Raw genomic sequence first — 16,722 nt, forward strand, 5'->3', positions numbered from 1 at the left:
TTCCCCCTCGCAGATGGGAGTGTTTTGAATCTCTGGGCCCATCTGTTCCAAACGTGTCCTCTAAAGCCGATACCAGCGTGTAGTCTGCTGTTCTTACATGTTTTTTGTAAACCCTCAATATCCATTTTAAAGATTGTTTCTCCTTAACAGTGCTTTCTTTAAATGTCTGCTTTTTGGGGGGTATCCACACCCCATCCAAATGATCTATGGACAACTTAGAATTCTGCCATAGCTGAGCAAGGACTTCATTGTTTTCAAGATCAGTTTTTAAAAGGAATGAACTAGGAGAAATAGCACCTGCCAACCGTAAACAGGAAATAGTTTGAGTATTGGGGGGGGGAACCCCACCCAACTACATTTTATGTATTATGGAAAAGTGAGCCTTAGCTTTGCCTCAGACTTGTGTGGCAAGATTCCTTTCCTCCATTTTGATCTGCAAGTTATTGTTTAATGTGAGAAACTTATTTGTGGGAGATAAATGAGATTTGGGCTTAATTCCAAAAACATGAGTGTCTCATATGGGATCACGTGGACACATCTTAATGAAATAATTAACAAGGAATATTCTTAACACAGAGAACATTAGAACAGAGTGTGCACTCGGATTCTTGGGAGGGGGCTGGCAATCCCTAAAGAGGACCGGTGTGGGCGAGCCTGGGGTGTCCTAACTGCCCCTCCTCTCCTCCCCCCAGCCCCTTGGCGTGGCCTCAGGCCTGTCCCTTGCACACTGTCCGCAGGGACCAACCACAGAGGATTCGACCCTAAAATAATTTTGAAGAGATTTTTTTCCTAAAAAATTGAGGTGGGAACTTAAATCTGGAGGGTCTTAACTGTATTAAAAAAAAAGCAAGGCAAAAATCAACACAAGCTCTGCAGTGAGATGGTCTCTACCTGCATTATTTCACCTGCCAACTCGGCTAGGAGGGCAGTTATTCTAGATTTCATTAAAAAGAAATCAGTTACCAATTCTTGGCAGAGCTACTTATATATTCATATATATAAGGTAGGTTGAAGCAATTCTAGAATTTTCCTGGTGGTTATTTAAATCTGCTAAGGAGCTTGCACATACAGACACCTTTTCAAATCCAAGGTGAACCTTTAGCCTTGAGGCCTATTTTGAAACAAAACGTTTTTTTTTTTTTATTAAATAAGATTTGACACATTTCTTTAAGCTGCTAGAAACCTTTTAGAAAACATAATAAAGACTATGTGAGGGAAATGATAAAAATACATCCTTTAGCACCTAAAAATAATATCTGTGGAACACTTACCATGTGCCAGACACATAGGCCTCATACTTTCACATTTAATAATAATTACTGCTTTTCTTTTTTTTCTTTTCTACACTTATCCATAATACATAAAATATAGTTGGGTGGGGTTCCCCCCCAATACTCAAACTATTTCCTGTTTGTTTACAGTTGGCAGGTGCTATTTCTCCTAGTTCATTCCTTTTAAAAACTGATCTTGAAATAATTTAATAATTACTTCTCAAGGCCTCATACTTTCACATTTAATAATAATTACTGCGATCCTAAGTTTCTGGTTGTGGAAACTAGAGAGTATAAGCAAACTTGCCCAGGGTCCCACAGGGAAGCAAGTGACAGCCGAGCAGAGGCAGAGTTCCAGTGCTGAAGGTGATCCTGCAGCTTAGTTTAACAACACTAAAAAGATGATATTTTTTAAAAGATTTTATTTATTTATTGGACAGAGAGAGCACGAGTAGGGGGAACTGCGGGCAGAGGGAGAGGAAGAAGCAGGCCCCTCACTGAGCAGGGAGCCCAATGCGGGGCTCGATCCCAGGACCCTGGGATCATGACCTGAGCTGAAGGCAGACGCTTAACCAACTGAGCCACCCAGGCGCCCCTAAAAAGATGTTCTTCGACTGCAGAATGCACGCATCAATTGCAGTCTGACATGCACGGCCTTTCTGGCTTAAGTGGGGTCCTCCCAATTTCCACAACACCCTGTGGATTCAGTGACAGCTTGCAAACCTGACCCAGAAGTTCAGTCTCATCTTGTATACATGTGTAAATTAAAGCCCAGAGCAGGAAATTGACCTGCTCGAGGTCATAAAACTATTTCTGGCCAAACTCGGACAGGAAGTTAGGTCTGCTGCCGCAGGACTTGCCTCCCTGAGTCTGCTGCTGGGGCCGAGAGTCCGTGCCTAACAGACATTCAAGGTACGGTTACCTTCTACTGACCCTGTAGAGCCTGTCTTTTCAGCTGAGATGGGGGTCTGCATGAAATCTTATAGAACAGGCGGAAAAAACAGTGAGATCGTTCCTGTCCTTCCATCCTGGGCTCATAAGCTAGTGAGTGGCACCCTGGTCACCTTCTTCTGCTGTTGCTTTTCCCAAATGCACGGAAGTGGGGTACGTTCCTTGGAAACTTCCCCCCGTAAAATGCTCACACCTTTTAGGTACTGATGGTTCCCTGTGGAGTTTGGTATACAATAGTGTGCAACACATGCCCTTGATTCTTTATAGCGCTCAAAGTTGCTGGAATTTTGGCTCCAGTGGCAGCTCGAAGATGTGCATTGTCTGCAATATGTGATCTTCTAACCCTTCTGTTGTTTTGGAGTCAAGGATCCTTTTTTTTTTTTTTTTGAGTTCCAAGGATCATATTCACTTGTGAGGCCAGTGGCTGTTAGGTGCTGGGGGGTTTCCTTTATGGGAATGGCAACGGTTGGCTAACGCTAGCCCACAGCGGCTCCTGCTAACCGCAACATTCGCTGCTACGTTTGTGCTTCTGTGTTGGGTGTCTGAATGCCACGACTCGTGGTTCTGTAACTGATGATTCAGTGGTCCTGTGTTACCTCAGAGCCTACTGGCGGCTCTACCTTGTTTTTTCAGGTGAATGCTTTGTACCACTAAGCAGGCTTGTACATTTGGGTCTTTACAAATGAATGTTTGCTGTTGTGTGGAAGCAGGTTTTGAGGTCTGCTTTCCATTCCTCCAGGTACTGCTTTTCCTCTGCTGTGTCCCCTTAATATTTATGGAACTGTTGTGGAAAGAAGTTTAATGTGATGTAAGCTAAATAAAGTGTTTTTCATAACTGTGGTTTTAAAAATGTATTTGTTGGGAATATAAGAACTTGCAATAACTAGGCTAAGTAGTCAGTGTTCCCATTATATTCTGAATTCTATTTTAGGTATGCAGCACCCTTTAAGAATTTGATGAAAACCATGACACTCTTCCTGGAGAAAGGTACATAAATGCTTGCCTATAATTCAAGAGGGTTAAGAATCTTGGTCTTAAGCTGTCGAAACTTTTTTTTTTAAGATTTTGAGAGTGTGCGTGAGCAGGGGGAGGGGCAGAGGGAGAGAGAATCACAAGCAGACTCTGCACTCAGTGTGGAGCCTGACGTGGGCTTGATCCCATGACCCTGAGATCATGACCTGAGCCAAAATCAAGAGTCGGACGCTTGACTGAGCCACGCAGGTGCCCCAGACTTAACAGTAGCAATTTAATCTTTGGTCAGCTCATCTCACCCTTGTGATTGATGACCACAGACACTGTGTGTTCAAGTAAAATGCAGCCCACACATATCAAAGTCCTGGTATGCAGGATGTCAATTATTTGGGTAGATTTTCTGTAATTACTGTAATAAGTCAGTATGACACCCCACTAGGGATGGGGAGAAAAGTCATTCATTCATACTGAAGTGATCTGAATGCCAGTAGTCATTTGAAAATCTCCCTCGCGTGTGAGAAATAGGAGATGCAAAAACTCTTAAAGGTGTAAAACAGATTATCTCATAACAAGTGTCTGGGAATACACTGAGCTTGGAGTGAAGAAAGGCTTGCTAGGGGTAAGGGTAGGATCCAGAAGCCTGGAGTATAGACTTAAGACTCAAAGACCTTTATCCTGAGAATAGATGTGCGTAGTTAGGCTTTAAAATGCAGACACTTTCCTTTCACTGCAACTTTGACTTGCCCCAGAGTCGAGGGTTTCCAGAACCATCAGTCCGAAGAGAAGGAGGTAGGGATTCTGCCTTTTGCGTCTGGCAGAACTGGGGCAAGAACCCTCTAACCAACTCAGTGGCTCAGAAAGAGTTGGGGTGACATTTTTCACTTAAATGTCACTCTGGGATTTTTGTTAATCCATGAAAAGAAATGAATTATTTTAAAGCATCAAAAGACTTTTTTTAAACTGCAAAGTACCATTTTTCTCCCTATCAATCACTTTCATCAATTTGGTAAAATGAAGACAGATTCCCCTCCACTGGTACCAATACATCAAGCTGCCTAGGAACTGCACACGTCCTGGGGGTGTCTGACCTACAAAAGGGGCCGCTGGCACTGGGAGTCTGGTCTTCATCTACTGCCAAGCCTCCCTGGCTTCCCTGAGGTTTGTGCTTGGCAGAGCAAGAGAGGGAGCAATGACTGAGGTGGCGGTTAGGACAGTGGTGTCTCCCAAGTGTCAAGAGATGCAGGTTAGGGGTGCCTAGGTGGCTCAGTCGGTTAAGTGTCTGCCTTCGGCTCAGGTCATGATCCCAGGGTCCAGGGATCTAGTCCTGCATCGGGCTCCCTGCTCAGTGGGGAGTCTGCTTCTATCTGCTGCTCTGCCTTCTTGTGCTCTCTTCTCTGTCAAATAAGTAAGTAAAATCTTAACAACAACAAAAAAAGATGCAGGTTAGGAGCAGTTAACCCAGGAACTGGTTGACTTCTAATCACACTTTTTGTTTTAGTGGGAAATAGTGGTACTGGAATTCTATGGAAGGCAGGTGGTTTTGCCGGTAACATTTATTAAAATCTGGGGAGCTGGGAATAGAACAATCTGGGTGAAATGATCCTTCCCTTTGTACCCACCTTCCCTGCCATGCTGCCCTCATCACTGCCTCCAGCACGGGAGGGTCACACACTGGATAATCTCCACATCTACAAGTGGTGGGATTGTAGATCTCGTTAAGTTATTCTGTACAAAGTTAAATAAGTAGAATATAAAGCTTAGCTTAGAATTAAGACCGATAAATCCCAAATATTTTTAAAATAATTTTTGTTCTATGGAAGATTATGTATAACATTTAATTTGTAATATAATCCAGTACAACACAAGTATGGGTATTTTTGTTTTAATGAGAAATATTTGAGTTGTACATACCACAAATAGCTTCAAGTTTCTGTAACAAACCCCCATGGCCAAACAGCTAAACAATACCCGAAGCATGACTTTAAAGGTGAAAAGTCTTATAAAATTAACTTACAAAAACCTCCCTATCAAGTAGTTTGGCATTTACTGTACATTAGTCAAAAGCTCAAGCTAAAATCGGATTTTTTTTTTAAAAATCGAAGTTTACATTCATACAGATTCAGCATTGTTAAAAAATATGCACAAATAACCACATCCATGCAATATAATTTCTTTAAAAATTTAAAGCAATATAAAAGAGCAGACCTAAGTACAGAACAGAACATTTTGGTTTATAACTTGCAGCTCAAGATTGCTAGCTGATTGGAGTGAAATTAATTCTAAACATTTTAAATATGATTGTTTCAATCAATCAGCTAAGGGTGCATGTGAGTGTCTGAACCATTTCTAAGATGGAATCTGCTTGTTTCGGTAACGTGATGAACGCCACTATTCAGTGAGCATGTTAGCTATATCTGAATAGTGTCTTACAAATAAATCAGAATTCACAAAGTGCTCGGCTCTTCAGGAAACGGCAGTTTCCAGAGACCCCGAGACCAATCAACAGGCTTTGCCAAACGGCCCAGGCTCCCTGCCCCCCAGGGAGGAACAGCCTTTGGAAGCAGAGCCCCGGGTGCTGAGAGCGCCCTCTCTGGCCGAACCCGGAGCTGCAGGTGTCTGCAGCAGGTGTCAGCAGCAGGTCCCTGGGCCAGGCCAACGCTCAGGGTCACTCACCGACCAACTCGACTGGTCTGGGGCCATGAGGCAGGCACCCGCGGGAACGGGCTGGTGGTGCAGCACCGCAGGCCGGGCGGGGCCTCTAGGTGGGGGGGGGCCCGTTGGTGTACCTCAGCATGGGGTAGAAGGACCTGGCGAAGTTGTTGGCCTGAGTGCAGCGATAGTCCTCTTCAGACGAGGGCAGCAAACAGGCCAGCAGCAGGAGCAGGAGCAGGAGCAGCTGCAGGGGCAGCGCGGCCCTGATCACCCGCGACACGAATGAGCGCCGCGGCCGGGAGCTGCCAACAGACGGGGTGGAGAGCTGAGCATGAGGTGCCGGGGGCCACCCTCACGCCCCCCTTGACCCCACACCCCGCTTGCGTCAAGTGAGACTCCCCCCAGGAGCCGAGATTACAGCGGGGCCCACGACAGAGGTTCGGTCCTGGGAGAGCAATCCAGCCCTTTCCAGACCAAAGAAAGCAAGTAAAGCGGGTTTTGTACGAAGACCTAGAGCACAGGACAGGCAAGACTGCTGAGGTGCATGTGGGCAACAGGGGACTCGCTGCAGGGCCCCCTTACCTGCTCTCCGGCTTGTTCTTGTCTGTCGTCATTCTGTCTGCTCCAAACTGCTGGGTACAAAAGAATCCAGTTTAGTAACTGAAGACCGTGAGCTCAGGCCAGGATAAAACATCCTTCTTTCTTAAATTATACACCTTCCTTAGGTCATCTTCCTGCCAAGCTTTTGAGCCCAGAGTAATGCGTGTGAGATTATACTCCACGAGGTCAGCAATACTGGCAGTTTCACGTTCCCGTTTGTTGACTGGTTGTTAATGGAGAAATCGGGGAGCCCCTTTAACGACACTGTAAGAGCTCCCCTCTTTCACAACCTACTCCAGTTCCGGTGAAGAGCAGCTGATATGACAGCCTTTCTGTTGGGTCAGTTTTCTTTAATCTTTGGCATCAGCCTCTCCACTGGCCAGCAGGTGGAAGCAGATCTGTGCTGTCGTGAAATGGGGGATGGGGCCGTGGGAGGCTCCAGTTCCCGTCCCCTGGGTAACTTGGAAAAATCACCACCACAGTGCTCAGGGCAGAAAGGGGCTCTCACCTTTGCTTGTGGAGCTGGCACGGATGCTGCTGGCGGCTGGTCTCCGGCGTCCACCTCGTCCCAGCTGGGCAGAGATGGGTCTGGGTTCTGAAATCCACACCCCAAAGGTTCAGTTCAGGGAAAGAGAAGGTTCTGAAGAGTCTCGAGAGCACAAAAACATGCTTCGTGCAGACTCCTCACTGCTCCACTCACCCCTTCCCCCAGCTCAGATCTTTCTGGAAGAGGGGACCTCTTCTATTCTTCTCACTCCCCACTCGAACAGGGACTTTTCCAGACAAAAAGGAATGCAGCAGGCAAAGCAAGGCCAACCGCTTCCATTAACACCCACAGCACACACTGGGGGAGACTGAGTCTAGCTGCAGGGACAGGGACAGGATCAGTGGGCCGGGAGGCTCAGGTGTGCAGGTGTAATCACGTGGCCATCAACACGCTAGAGCCGAAATGTAACTCCAGCATGGACGGGGCGGGTCTGCTCTAAGTCGGCTGAGGCTACGGTTTGGGTTTGTTTGGAGTTGGATCACGTTTTAAAGAGAAGAAAGTAGAAAAAGGAGAGAGTGGTCAGAAGACAATGACCAGGGCAGTAAAGAGGACTCTCAAGGCTGTTTGGCATGAAGGCAAGTCAGAAATGATAGAGGGACTAGGCTGGTTTTTCATATGCCAGCCATATGGACACGTAGGCACTACAGAGCTGTCTTCCCCTTGCAAACAACAGAACAGCGTCGAAGAGCCTGTGTAACTTTTTAAGGCCGCACAGCCAGGAAGGGGCAGGACTTGAGACTCTGCTCAGTGATGTGCTTACACCCCCCCCCCACCCCTTGCCAGCAAGGCTGCCATACTGCCTTCCTATTCGTCTCTAATAAGACTTTTTTTTTTTTTTTAAAGATTTTATTTATTTATTTGAGAGAGAGAATGAGAGAGAGAGAGCACACGAGGGGGGGGGGGAGGGTCAGAGAGAGAAGCAGACTCCCTGTCGAGCAGGGAGCCCGACGCGGGACTTGATTTCGGGACTCCAGGATCATGACCTGACCTGAAGACAGTCGCCCAACCAACTAAGCCACCCAGGCGCCCTCTAATAAGACATCTTTCGATTTAGAAGCCACAGTGGACTCACCTGGCATCCCTGCAAGGACATTAAGTCTTGGGACACTTGCTGAAGTAACTGTTTGAGTTTCTTCTCAATAACATGTACCTTCTCTTCAGCCTCAATATAGTCTTCTCCATGCCCCTTAATAAGGAGGCTGTCTGAAATCTCTTGTAAGGTGTTTACTTGAGGTTGACGTTCCATGAGCTCCTTTTCCAGTTGCTAAAAATAAAAAAAAGCGTGAGAAATAGCTGCTTCGTGTGGCCAGAAGTGGCTTTCTTAGTGCCAGGAAAGCTCAGGGATGATGATGGGTGGGGGTTGCGTCCAGAACCTTCTACTGCTTCTATGTGCCTGTGTGTGTGTCCTGAAGCCCAGCATCTCATTTAGGCAGCAGGTAGGTTACACCCTGCCTGTTTTCTATTCCTTCTCATTCTGAGGACAACTGGATGGAGGAGTTAGAGGAAAGAAGTGAGGGAAAGATTAGATCTTTGTCCACCGCAGGAGGAGGTCAAGGAAAAATCCAAACTGGGTAAGTTGGGAAATAGCTTAAGAAATAAAGGCACACGTCTGTGAAATCAGCCTGAATTGTCGATTACCTTGCTTGCTGTCTGATAGGGTAGCCACTAGACAACATGGGGCTATTTTTTTATTTTATTTTTTAAAGATTTTATTTATTTGACAGAGAGAGACACAGCGAGAGAGGAAACATAAGCAGCGAGAGAGGGAGAAGCAGGCTTCCCACCGAGCAGGGAGCCTGATGCGGGGCTCAATCCCAGGACCCGGGATCATGACCTGAGCCGAAGGCAGACCCTTAACTGACTGAGCCACCGAGGCACCCCAACATGGGGCTATTTAATTTAAAATTAAAAATTCAGTTTGTCACAAGAGCCCCTTGGCCATGCTCAACAGCCATCCGTGGTCCACAGCTGTTGTACCAGGCAGCACAGGTATGGAACACTGCCTTCACCGCAGAAAGTTTGTTGGGGAGCGCTGCTCTTGAGAGTGGGGCTTTGCAAAGATTTTAGTGTATAAGAAGATTTTTAATGACCAGTACTTTATTTATAATTAAACCACATACAAATTTATGGGTAAGAATGTCACCTGGTTAGTTAGTGAAATAAATATATGAAAACACCACTACCCTCCAAGAAGTAAGACTTTTCATTTAGAAAACTCCTGCAGCTCATTGCGTCTGTGGAGTAATTGAGCATATTTCCGCCCCCCGCCCCCTCTCCCCGCCGCCAATGAGTCCTATTCCCAAAGGAGAAAATACTTCCAATCAAATGGCTTTAAGTATCTCAGGATATTGCTAAACACCTAGGTCCCCAATTCCCGACAGTCTTAAAAGACTTCCTGCTTTTGGCCATGGCTCTTCCTCCCTGCAAGTCATCCTGCTAAACTACAAGGCGATGCTCAGTAGATACAACCTGAACGTGAGATGCCATGCTGGCATCGTTCCCAGGAACACTAGGTAAGGCTACCTGAGTATGCACCTGACAGAGGGCAGGGGCAGCGCAGAAGCCCTTAGGAAGAAACTTACCATCAGCTCTTCCTGACATTCCAGGAGAATGTGGGGGTCTGCCTCTGGGTCTGGGACCTGAGCCTTCTGCCTCCGGCCCTCAGCACTCGCTAACCACAGTAACAGATCTTGACTCAACTGGTGGAAGTCCTTTAAAAGAAAACACATACACACATCATAGCGCTGCCTTTTCTGTAAAGGAAGGTGTGCTGAGAAGCAGCTTGCTGGCTTAGGCATTCATAGTATTTGCTTCTCTCGTCTTTGTCCAGCGAATATAAGGGCCAGATTTAAATGAAATGCCAGGGCCCCAAAACAAGAATGGAAAGCAGGAAAGAGGATACGGCTGGCACAGTCCTGGGAGGTATGAATTTTGTCAAGTGGAAAAGTGCTAGCAGAAAGGCAGGGCTTCAGAATGCCCATCCCCCCTCCCCTAGCTATTACATAGAAAGACCACACAAATTATGACAAATCTGCTGGATTCAGTGGAAAGGGAAACACCCCAACAGGGCAGGGCGTGGCCCAGGGACAGGGCGTGGCCCAGGGACAGGGCTGCATGGGAGCTTGCTGGTGGGCTTGTGTTCCCGAAGATGGGGTCAGAGCTAACACGGGATGAGCATTTACCACCTGTCAAGTGCTGGGCTAAGATTATATGAATTTAGTCCTAAAAAGAAGCTCATGAGGTAAAGACTAGGATTATTCCCATTTTTCAGATGAGGCAAACCAAGGTCTAGCAGGCACAGTGATTTGCCCAAAGTCACACAGCTACTAAAGCTCTAGAGCTGGGTTAAACCGCTCCTTGCTCTGGGCCAGGTCTCTTAATCACTCTACTATAAGGTCTTCCTGGCCAAAGGACAGAGATGGGGCAGTGCGGTGTGGCATTTCCGACCTAGTGGAATGCTCACTGGAACCCTTATGCTAGGAGTGGGCCAGGGCGACAGAACAGGAGACCCAGGGCCAGCAGCAGGTCTCTGGACAGCAGCTGGGCCTTTTGGAAGCAAATGGTAAAGCATATTTCCCTCACACAAGCCTATTTGTGCCAAAGCAGCCCGAGGACGATAAAAATACCAGCTTCTCCCACCCACGTGGGCCCTGGCTGTGCCCAGGACCGGACCCTGGCGCCGGTGTACCTGGCACTGCAGGAGGGACTGCCGTAAGCCCTCTCTCCAGCTCTCCACCGCGCCCTGGGCCGCGTCCCAGCGCAGCTCCAGCTGGCCGACTCTACCCTGGAGCTCGCTGGACTCCGCGCTCTCCGTCTGCAGAAATTCCTTGCTGCTCATGTTCACGGAGACCACTAAAGCCTTGTAGGTGTCAAAGGCTTTTAAGATCTCCTACCGCAGAGAAAAAAGACTGGGTTAGGCATTCTGAAAATAGTGATGTGGGGTTCATTTGAACCTCTGCGGGGCACGGATCTGCCAGACGCTTCTCTGAGCTGTGGCCACAGACACAAGTGCGACCTTGCTTGTAACTGGCTGGGCAGCATCAGGTGAGGAGCTGCCTTGCAAGGTCAGGAACCTTGGCTGGCCAGGCTGGCAGCAGAGGCCTGTCTCTTGGCTGGCCTACTCAACCAGAGCCATGAATACACCCCCCTGAGCCCTGGTTGGCTTATTTCTGGACTAGATTGAAAGTCTTCCAGATAAAGTATACACAGTTATCCCGCATGGGCCCCTAGATATCACAGAAGTGTTATTCCTTAGGACGAACAGTAATCCCAGATATAGTAATGCACAAAGGAAAATAAGAGTACCAATGTGAAGACTGCCTGGGTACCCCAAACTGCTGCCCTGGGTCGTCTTAGGAGCTCAGGCTCATGCTCAGGGCACCCCTGAAGTGCAGGGCTCAAGCAGCCCCTCTCCCCTGCTCCCTGGCTAGTTCTGGTGGGGCAATGCCTGACTATGTGGGTGACAAATTCTGTGTAACAGAGTAACCACATCAGGCCACAGAATTCATCAGTAGGTGAGCTGGTCCTTCTCCCCATCCTCGACGCTCTACCACCAGCCCGGACAGCAAAGTTTGGAAGAGTGTTTTTAAGCTGCCTGGCAGTGGCCGCCAGCACCTCCGTAAGAGTCTAGCGGGTCTTTGAAGTCAGATCTTTCCAGCACAGGGGATCTGAGCTGCACCTCCCCAGTGCTGCTTGGGGCTTTGGGATCATGTGCAGATGCTCTTCTGAAAACAGAAATCTGCCTCCACGTCCTTGCCAGTGATGGGACAGACTGACTGCTACCATACCTGTCTGCAGCTTGCTGCCCACACCCCTGACAGATGGGACCTGCTGATCCTGTGGATCATGCGTCCGCATGCACCTTCTGAATCCCTCTTCCCTCCAGGCCTCCCCCTCACCTTGAGCCGCCTCACTCGGAGCTCCATTTCCCGGATATCAGAAGGCGGCTGCGCTGTCTTTAACGTTTCTAGCTCTGCTTCCGTTTCTTTCAGCCAAGTGGTGATGTCACTGATCTCAGAGTTCAGCTGTTGCAAGTTTTGTTTTATTCTGAGTTGATTGTGAAGTTCTTGGGCTTGAATCAGCTCCCATCTGTCAAAGGCACCTGGAATAAAATGTCATCCATGAAAAGCAGTAGCACCCACAGGTTTCTCTGCCTCTGACTAGTCCAGGGTCAGGGTGAGAAAACCTGTAGGGGATGAACCTGGCTGGAGGCTCAGGTGCAGGAGCCCCCACTTCCCCTGGAGCGTGGAATAGCCTGCTTCCCTTGCTCTGGTTCAAGGCCTGTGCCACGACCTGCCCGCAAAGGCTGGAATGAGGTGGGCAGTGGGGTAGGAGACCCAATGGTGTTGCCAACATGCACTGTGGGCCCAAGTTCAGCATTTTAGTTTATGCTGTTTTTAGGGCACTTTCTTTTTTGGTCCATGAATGATCAAGTCAATGCTATTTGATTTTGGGGTTAGCTGAGTCATTACTTTTCTAATCAGTGAACCTGTCTCACGAGGAGACACCTGACAACTCTTTGGTCATCATAGTCATATCTGATCTTTACATACAAGTGACATCATTAAAACATGCACTTCATCCTATGAGGCTCATTCTGTCAATATTTAAAGAATAGTTTTGAAAGTAAACAGCTTAGGAGTTTGTTCATAAATACAAGTTAGCTGATTCTGTTTTTGCTTTTATAAAAGAATTTTTTTAAAGTAATTTCTATACCCAACGTGGGATTCGAACTTACAACCCCAAGATCAAGAATTGCACGCTTTACCAACTGAGCCAGCCAGGCGCCGCAGAAGTCAGCTGGTTCTAAGATAACACTGGCTGCCATAGGCTAAGTTTAGCTGTTTGGGCGGATTATAGTTTTTTGGTTTTGTTTTCGTTTTTTCTTAAGGGGAGGAGGGGTTGAGGGAGAGAGAGAATGTGAAGCAAGCTCTTTGCCCAATGCAGAGTCCCACACGGGGCTCCATCTCACGACCCTGAGATCATGACCTGAGCTGAAACCAAGAGTCGGACGCTTACCTGAGCCGCCCAAGTGCCCCTAATTGTTCAATTCTTAATTAATGTTCTGTTGAGCAATGACTTAAAGTCAATGCTCAGCTAGCCCAAGGTACAGACTTCACCTGTCCTGACAATGGCCTAATTTAACTGTACCTGATTGCTGCCCGCTGAGAGTGGCCAGGCCTTTGTCTTCCTGCTGTGAGCTGCCATTCAAGATTCTGGAGCTTTCTTTACCACCATCAGTGTCCGGGGATAACAGCAGCTTTCCCTAGAATGAGCCCATTTTTATGTTACCATTTGTAAAACTTCAAAGGCTGTGTGAAGAGTATCTCAGTTCATAGTAATGAAGGTATGGGACCTCTTTCCTTTGAAGGGTAACTTGCTATTAATATGGAGATTCTTTAGCGTATTGGGTGCATTTATTTTTATTTATTTATTTTTATTATTTTTAAAGATTTTTATTTTTATTTGACAGAGAGAGAGAGCGAGAGAGGGAGTACAAGCAGGGGGCGCTAGAGAGGGAGAAGCAGGCTTCCCGCGGAGCAGGGAGCCCGATACGGGGCTCGATCCCAGGACCCTGGGATCAGGACCTGAGCCGAAGGCAGACGCTTAACGACTGAGCCACCAAGGCGCCCCTATTGGGTGCATTTATAAGTAAGCAGCGCTAACGATAGAAATAAGGGCTTGGTAAAGGCCGAGATGGTGGGGAAGCAGGTGAGATGTCAGGGTTGGAAATAAAATAGCCTACTTTGGGGCTTCCGAACACTTTTCAGATGAACAATGCAAAACAAGTTAAAAATCACTGTTGGTCTGCCGGGCTGTTACTGTGTGCTCACTTGCACATTTGCACAGTGTTTTGCAAAATTCAGTCCTCCCTGCTAGTCACTCACTCTGCAGAGCTGGCTGGCAGATTATCACCAGGAATTGGAAACACAGAGCACAAATCTGCCTCCAGGGGCCATTCATTACCAAGCATTTATCTTTCACTGCACGTATTGACTCTTCTGTTAGCGCAGACCTCATTGGGCTATTATTATCTCAGGCCTTTCCAAAAATAAATGTGTCCTTTTTAGAAAAGCCACGCTTTCTTTGGTTTGTGTCCATATGGCCTACTTGTGTGGAATGCAAAACAAAACAAAAAAAAACAAAAAACCCTTCAGATTTCTGGTGACATGCCTGGTTTCAGACACACAAAAAAGGGTGGAACTTTTGAAACTGGCCAGGTGAGAACACAAGCTTATTCACTGGGAGAGGCCAAACCAGGTGGCCCTGCATACAAAGCAAAGGTGAGGTGCTAGGGTCCCTCTCCCCCAGATTGTCAGGTCTTGTTCTGCATCCAAACGGAGAGATGAAAACTGACAACTGCTTGCTAAGCATGAGGCGGCGTGAAAATCAGGCATGAAAGCCCGCTGTCAAAGGATTTGAGTCTGACTTATACAGGCAGAATCCTCTCCATTTATCTAGCAATATTCACTCTTAGAGGCAATTTGAGGACCACTCCAGTGATGCTCACACTGCTCTGGTCTGTCTAAAAGTTGACTAATAAAAGCTCACCCAGACATTTTAATTTCAACTCGCTTGTCACTAATTCTCTGTACTAGGGATGATCTGGAGCCAACATTAAATCCTAGGCTGGCTGCCCCTGACAGCTGCTTTGACAGAGCATGCCAAGGACTCATGTTGCCTGAGGAAAACACAGTGAAGAAGGAACAGTCACTGTGATAAACAACAACAAACCATATGTGGTAGCAATGGTAATAATAGTAACAGTGGCCATGTGTCAGGGCCTTCTTTATACCTTCCTACAAATCAGTCCTAACAATTACATAAAGTAGGTTTATCCTCAGCTGAGGAAGGCTTACAGAGGCAAGGCAAAGGGCTACGGCCCCAGAGCAGTTTATTGATAGAGTTAGGAGTCAAACCCATGTCTACCACAGCACACAGTCAAATCTTCCTGAATATGAAGTCACAGTATTCTGAATAGGCTGTGTAGTCGAAAGGTAAATGGAACACAGTTTGGGAGCTCAGGAGCAGCTCGGGAAAACTGGTGCTTTGCTTCCCCACTACTTGCATGGATGACTGGCTCAACAGTAATAATCACCACCCCATCATGTCAATATACACAAAGACTGTGGTCTTGGCCAGAAACCAGTCTGTAACCCCAGTCTGTCTTGCCAGGGTTCTAATGGCGTATAGGCAGCTCAGCAGAGACACTGTCACCATGGGAAAACCAGCTCAAAATATGCCTGGAAAGCAAGCACGTGCAGCAAACACCAATAACCCTCTCTCTCTTAAAAATCTCAATATTACTCATGCACGTGGGTTATATTCTCAGTGCACTCAAGACTTACATAGGCTGGTTTACAAGGGTTGCTGGAATCTGAGGGGATGGTTTGTACATTGCCATCACCTCCCATCTGTTTGTAGCGAAGCTTGGGGCGGGAAGGACTGTCAGGAACGTGCCATGAGTGGTCCTCAGGAATGGATTTACCTGGAAAAAAAAAAAACAGAAAAAAAAAAAAAACAGAGCAAGTGCCAGTCCGTTCTCTCCAACCAAAGGATTCATATTTAGTTACACAAAAAAGGTCATGGGTAACATGGCATCAGGTTATAGTATAATATGAGTTCTGCAGCTTTCCTTGCAAAGCATGCATGTTTGCAAAATGTCAGTATGTCCCAGAAGGGAATGAAATGAGAATCATGCAACTGAGCAGCATTGTGCCTTCACTAGATGGGTTCACAATGGAGCACAACAAACGTATGATTTTTTTTGCAGGATGAGTGGCCTTTCAGAGCCGGGGCATCTAGTGGTGGGGACACTGGCAACAAGGCCAGGGCTGGCGGCCAAGAGGACTGAAGACCTCTCAGAAGTGGGGGAGAGTGAACATCGGGATGGACCTGGGGACCAAAGGGCCGCTCACGGCTCTACCCCACCACTGCACAGGCGGACGGGGCCAGGGTACAAAGGTTAGAGCTGCAAGTCAAGAAAGGAAGGTTTCTTCTCCTCTGGCAAGTGCAACAGTCCCTTTACCCCCACCCACCCATCCTCTTCCCAGCAGGAAACACCATAAGCAAGGAAGGAGGTAGTTCCAAACCAAGCCACCATGAAGAAAGCTTGGCCTATGCCAAAGAACTTGTTAGATGGAGGGGAGGGGAGGAATAAAAACTCTAAAAGGCACCATGAAAAATTCCCTTCTGCACAGGCCTCAGGGGGAGGAGAGGGATGGTGTGGAGACTGCTCTTGTGTGGGTGGGGTTTTGTAAGGAGTACGCAGGTATGGTGAGTAGGGCAGTGCAAATACACCATGACACAAGGACCAAGGCGCATGGTGTCCACAGAAGGCAGAGGTCAGACATGACATGGGAGCGAGGTTTAGGATGCAGTGTGCGCCACAGGACGCTGCCATGTTGAGACACATGCATGGGCAGGGGCCTACCAGAAGACGCTTTCAAAGTTTTTGTGGTCATTTTAAGATATGCCTCAGGATTTTCAGGGATTTCTACATCTGAAAAAGAATAATGTCATTTTCCTCACTGCAGGCGTCTGTAGATGAATGCCCAAGTATTACAACAGTAGAAACATTGTCAGCTGGGAGAAGAAAAGTAACTACCCTTTATTCTATTAAAAAGCTTTTAAAAAACCAAAAGGATTCTTTTTCCAGCCAACTCTTGACTGTTTGAAGCAGTAGTGGGAGTGGGGAAGTCCACAGAAAGAATGGAGACGATCTACCAA

At 47.2% G+C, this 16,722-nt stretch overlaps 1 protein-coding gene across 1 annotated transcript in view; it reads right to left on the minus strand.

Moving 5' to 3' along the window:
• Positions 1–5,070: 5,070 nt before the first annotated feature.
• Positions 5,071–16,722, minus strand: part of SYNE2 (spectrin repeat containing nuclear envelope protein 2) — a 313,984-nt gene continuing 302,332 nt past the window's right edge. Inside the window, 10 exon segments of the mRNA XM_035727838.1 lie at positions 5,071–6,148; positions 6,429–6,478; positions 6,955–7,041; positions 8,066–8,257; positions 9,576–9,704; positions 10,682–10,882; positions 11,892–12,094; positions 13,144–13,258; positions 15,342–15,481; positions 16,427–16,495. Of these exon segments, the coding sequence (XP_035583731.1) occupies positions 5,953–6,148; positions 6,429–6,478; positions 6,955–7,041; positions 8,066–8,257; positions 9,576–9,704; positions 10,682–10,882; positions 11,892–12,094; positions 13,144–13,258; positions 15,342–15,481; positions 16,427–16,495 (1,382 nt within the window). The 3' untranslated portion in view covers positions 5,071–5,952.

The sequence above is a fragment of the Zalophus californianus genome, chromosome 6 (assembly GCF_009762305.2).
Source record: "Zalophus californianus isolate mZalCal1 chromosome 6, mZalCal1.pri.v2, whole genome shotgun sequence".
NCBI lineage: Eukaryota > Metazoa > Chordata > Mammalia > Carnivora > Otariidae > Zalophus > Zalophus californianus.